Source organism: Electrophorus electricus, chromosome 26 (genome assembly GCF_013358815.1).
Source record: "Electrophorus electricus isolate fEleEle1 chromosome 26, fEleEle1.pri, whole genome shotgun sequence".
Lineage (NCBI taxonomy): Eukaryota > Metazoa > Chordata > Actinopteri > Gymnotiformes > Gymnotidae > Electrophorus > Electrophorus electricus.
In genome coordinates, this window is record NC_049560.1 from 9007438 (window position 1) to 9012746 (window position 5309).

At 46.4% G+C, this 5309-nt stretch overlaps 1 protein-coding gene across 1 annotated transcript in view; it reads left to right on the forward strand.

The window, feature by feature from the left end:
* Window positions 1-937: 937 nt before the first annotated feature.
* The window catches only part of LOC113568958 (inactive N-acetylated-alpha-linked acidic dipeptidase-like protein 2), a 120666-nt gene continuing 116294 nt past the window's right edge, over window positions 938-5309 (forward strand). The window contains 1 exon segment of the mRNA XM_026997094.2: window positions 938-1416. Coding sequence (XP_026852895.2) covers window positions 938-1416 — 479 coding nt within the window.

Sequence of the window (5309 nt, forward strand, 5' to 3'; positions counted from 1 at the left end):
ATTTTTGGGTTGAAGTTGGCTGTGGTTACTGCTGCACAAAATTGATCATCAACAGATTAAGAAATGTTTCACTTTAACAGATGGGGAAATTTCCATTTTTCATTCAGTTGCATAGTAATTCTGCACACTAATAGTTGCCCAATAATTCTGCACACACAGATATTCTCCTAAGAACACCAAAACCTCACTTTTACTGTTTTAAATATTCAGGATTGAGGTTTATTAACATTTGACCGAGAGATCTGTAGTTGTTCAATAATGAAATGAATCCTTAAAAATACATCTGGCCTTAATTGTGCACACAGTGTATACTCCCAGTGCTAGCAAAACTGTTTTGCATAGTTTGCGTTAATTCTTTCAAATGTTCCAGCATTAATTGAATTAGAAATATTATATGCTATGTAGCCTTTGGACCTGCTGGTGACGACATGGATCTGTCATACCAGGCTACATGAGAACTTCTCAATACCCTCCAATCAGTCAACGACACATGAATAAATATTCAGAACATATATCTTGTTGTCAATTTTTAGAATTTACTCTCAGTATAATGTCTAATAGTAGCTATGTCTAATCAATAACTTGCAATCTTAAATTAATTTTCGTCAGGAATTGTTGTACCATAAGGACATATAGTTCATTTATGACTAAAAACATCAAGCCATTCTACACTTCTGCCTTCTGGGCGCACTGGAATTTTAAACACGTGTGCCTACATAAGTACAAGTATAGTGCATGTGTGTGTTATCGTATGCAAATAGTAGTGTGTTTGTGCAAGTTTGTTATATAACCTATATGTAAGTAGAATGTGTTTATGCGCATGTGATTTGTATGTATGTGCGAGTGTTTCATATGTTTGCACAAGTAGTGTGTGCGTGCACGAATCTTTCACTAATTTGCCCCAAACGGCCGCTCGTGTGTGTGCGCAGGTGAGGATATGGCGTACAGAATGGTGCGTGCCAGTCGCGTTAGGTCGGCACTCTCTCGCGACCTGGACAGTGAGGACCTGCAGGAGGCTCCGCTCGAGCTGGAATGGGAGTTGGAGAAGGAGCTGGAGGACCCGGACGGCTTCCGCCTGGAGAGCGTGGAGACGCACCCCGCATGCGGCAGCGGCTCCGACCCGGACCCGGAGCCCATCCAGCCCTCCGTGTCTGCTCGCGGGCGCTTCGAGCGCCTACAGGATGACCGCGCCTGTGCCGCCTCCTTCAGCGGGGCCCCCCTCCGGAGCCAGAGGTGCAGAGGTGCCTGCGTAGTCAAGTATCTCCTGGCCGGGGCTGGGGTCTTCCTCCTGGGTCTGGTCGTCGGCTTGTACGCCTGCAGCCCCTGGGGGCAGCCCCAGAAACCCAGCACAAGCAAGGACCTCCTGGAACGGGTCGCGCGGGGCATCACGGCAGAGAAGGTCCGGACGCTTCTCAGGTCAGCACGGTCCCTTCCTCTGTTCGCTGCGAGGCGGCTTTGCGAAATTTTAACGAACTAGAACGCCGCGTTACTGGAGTTCTGATCACTCCTGGTCCAAATTCAACTAAAAGCTTTTAATAAATAAATAATGTAGATACTTTGGGGTTGCTATGGAGTTAGGCATTTTTACTCTGCTTCCGTGATCGTATTAAGGCTTCGCAGAGCAGCGTGACTTCTTGGTGAGGATAAAGTGCCTTCTAACACACACGGGTGTTGAATGAAGGGCCCGTGGAACAGAAGTGGCGTGAAGGACACTCTGGGCTGAGACGCAGCGTTTCCGAGCACAGGCTCTGCGGGAGCCGTCTGCTCCAGACGCAGTCCTGCAGGTGGGGAACAGAACGGCCTCTGTGCGCGCACGTGACTCGCGGGCTCGCTGAAGTCTCACGCAGGTACCAGAGGTAAAGTTAAACATCGATAAACCTGGAGCTGGGAGAGTTCATGAGAAGCGCAGGTATTTGTGGCAGAAATACTCGCACTTTCAGTCTCCGCTGAACGCCACCCCCAACCACCAGGCCTCCTTTCTTTTCCATGTTGTTGCTTCATTATTTATTTCCTTGTATTTCCTCACATTCGTGTTTTCAGCAGTAGGACGTCTCAGGTCTTTTCCTGGATTTGAAAAGGCAGCGCTGTAATCGGCAAAGGCTGCAGAGTCGAGAAATTCCAACGTTTTGATCGCTTATCCAGGCCACTTCTCCGCCTTCCCGGCATTCAGAGCAACGCCTATGGAAATAAGGATATTTCTAAAGAGGATTGCATTATTCACAGTACAGCGGAAATGGTGCAGTCTGTTGTGGGGAGGTGGCGTGTTTGGAATAAGTCACATTGGGCCAAGAAGAAGGGGTTTGGAGATTAGTGAGGCAGCTGGAAACATGAGATGAGTGCATCTCAGATCGCTGTCTCCTATGTCTCAGGGTAGGAACAGTCTCCTATTGTCTCCTATGTCTCAGTGTAGAAGCAGATCTGTCTCCTATTGTCTCCTGTGTCTCAGTGTAGGAGCAGATCTCGCAATCTCCCACGTTAATCGGACACCTCTCCAGCCTGTCAGAAGTGCCTGGATGGAGATTGAAAAAGGCTCTGAAGACCTTTTCCTAACTGGTTCAGTGCACATGCTAATAACCTCATTAGAATAACCTCATTAGAACTAATTCAGGACATCAGCTCTGCCTGGCTAGTGTTTGTCTCTGCACGTTTTCTGTGCAGTGCTGATGTCCACTGTCAAAACAAAACCGTGTTACTTTGAGTTCTTACATGTGCAAATGTAAAGGACAAACCCTCAAATCCAGTGTCTTGATATAGAAGTCATATGTCTTCTTTGACTGGTAGGTCCAGATCTAGCCACAGTAAAACAATAATATTCCGCAAGAACAATCCGCATGCTTACAGATGCACACCACCCATTCTCCTGTTTTCATTCTGTTGTTTCTCGGTTAATTGCCCCTTCTACAGAGGATGCTTCAGCTTGCCACGATGTTTATTTCCTAGATTCAGATTCCATTTGCACTTCAAAGAATGTGTGGATTAAGAACAGTTCCGGTAAAATTGGATTAGCTCCAAATCCCTAGAAGTAGTGTGTTTTTTCCCTGTTTGGCTCTCTCTAATGGCATGCTTTATCTCTGCGAGGCACTCACTCTTAATTACAGGGGCCATAATTGATATAGCCGGGCCGGCCGTGCGAATTCTCCGTGCTCTTTAAACAGCAGTTCTCAAGGTCAAAGCAAGGGGTGCGCTGTGGGAGGACTCCAGTCCGTGGCCAGGCACCTGGGCTCGGTGGCGTCCCCCCTCTGGGAAGGCAGGCTCAGGGAGGAGACCGATTGAGGCCCTCGGCGCAGGTCATCCCGTCTAATAGCCAGACTAGCCATTAAAGCTAATGACAGAGTGATGGGGACCGACTGCCGGCGCAGACAGAGGCGGACCTTCGCCCGCGGCGGCGCGAATCGTACGTGACGCGACCGGGTTTGTTTGTGCCTTGCGGTTTAAATGGCTGCGTTAAGGAAAAAGCTAAAGTGTAGGCGCGAGAGTTAATTGTCCAGGGACCATCATGAGATCATAACAAATCTGCTGGAATTATCGAAGGAAAGGCACTAACAGACGTTTATCACTAAGGCCCGCGTGGTGTCGAGATCAAGTCTGAGGCCCACCTTCCTTTGGTGAGAGTGGACGAATTGTGTAGCCTCTCTGCTTGCCGGACCACCTCCCGCTCACTGACGGACACACACTCGGCTACTTATCGAGTGTCACATGCTGGATTCAGATGACGGAGGTCCAGCACATCTAAACCGGAGTGAAGCAGGCTAGATTATAAAGTATGGCATATTATCAATGGAATATTATAAAGCTAGGTTATAAAAATATATATCATATATTGTAATGAGAGATTATAGAAATATCAGATTGAAGTATGGTAGTAGATTGGTAGTATATTAGATTATAAAACATGACCGTATATTAGATTAGTTGTGGGATATTGAGGATAGACCTCCAGGAGCAGGGCTCATTATTAATTTTTTTTTTTTTAAATCACCTATAATAAATGAATGGATTACATGTTTTAATAATATTTGTGTTTTTATTGAGTTTTTCATACCGAGGACTCGGCATACGTTTAATTTATGAGTCTCTTGTGTAAGGGCTGTTTAATCCTGTTGAGGCAGGAGGCTAATATACGCTATGGCAATGTGTTATGGGTTTGTGCCAAATTAAATTTATATAGACAGATTTCTATTAATCATCAACTCAAGCGTTATTAACCTTGCTGGTAGGGTGCCAATCAGAGACGCAACAGGAGAGACGACTGGCTAAATACTGTGTTTAGGAATGATTATATCATACAAAAACAGGGTGAGCAGTCTCAACAAAACTCCTCGTGTGTGTGTGTGAATACAGCTGTACTGAGTGTTAACTACCGATGAGTACTGTAAAACACCCATCACACGTTGCCACAAGAACAGTTCACAAGTCTGTCATTAACGGCATTACATTTCTGTTTTTAAAGGGTGATTCTGTAAAATATGACTGTGTGTGAGGTGGTACAATAAGGGACTCTCTGCTCCACCATATGGAACAGTAATGACCTTTTACTGATGAAACACCCCTGAACTAGACTTTCAACGCAAGAAGATAAAATGTCGTCCTCTATATGGAAACGTGGAAATATCCTTATGCAGATGTGAGGGTGGAAAGCTTGTATAGTGATATGTTCTATAAAGGACGTGACATTATGTGCATTTGAGGCGTGGAGCTGTGTGTGGTGGTGGCGTCTATTGGACCTAAACCACGGAGCGGTCCAGGCTGTGAGGGAAGGACGCAGTGGCATGACTGGGAGTCAGCACGTTACGTTCTGCACCCAGAACAAACCCATTATTGCATGACAGTCATGTCAATAACGCTGCATTCACGCCACGGCTACTACCAACAGCTACGGGGAAAGCGGACACCACGGAAGAAGCGGAGCACAGGAAGCAGTTAGAATGTGTGTTTGTGTGCGAGTGTGTACGTGCACATGCGCACGCACACGCGTGAATGTGTGTGCGCGCCTATGCAGTGCTCTCTCGTTTAAACATGAGTGCACTTCTTGTTGTCATGGCTTGGTTTCTGGCAGTAGACTGCTGCGTTGGCACTGAGCTGCTCGTGCGTTTTCTCTCTCTCTCCCTCTCTCTCTCTCTCTCCACTCCATCATTAGGATACGTATCCCACGATCAATAACACTGTAAAGAAATTGATATTCTTGGGAGGGAATCGATATTAACAACTGAGTGTTACGATGGCCATCTAATAAGTTGCATTGTGGTTTTGGCTCGGTGTTACTCCAGGCATGTAGGATGTCACTTTCTCCTTCTGCATTCGCAGATCAG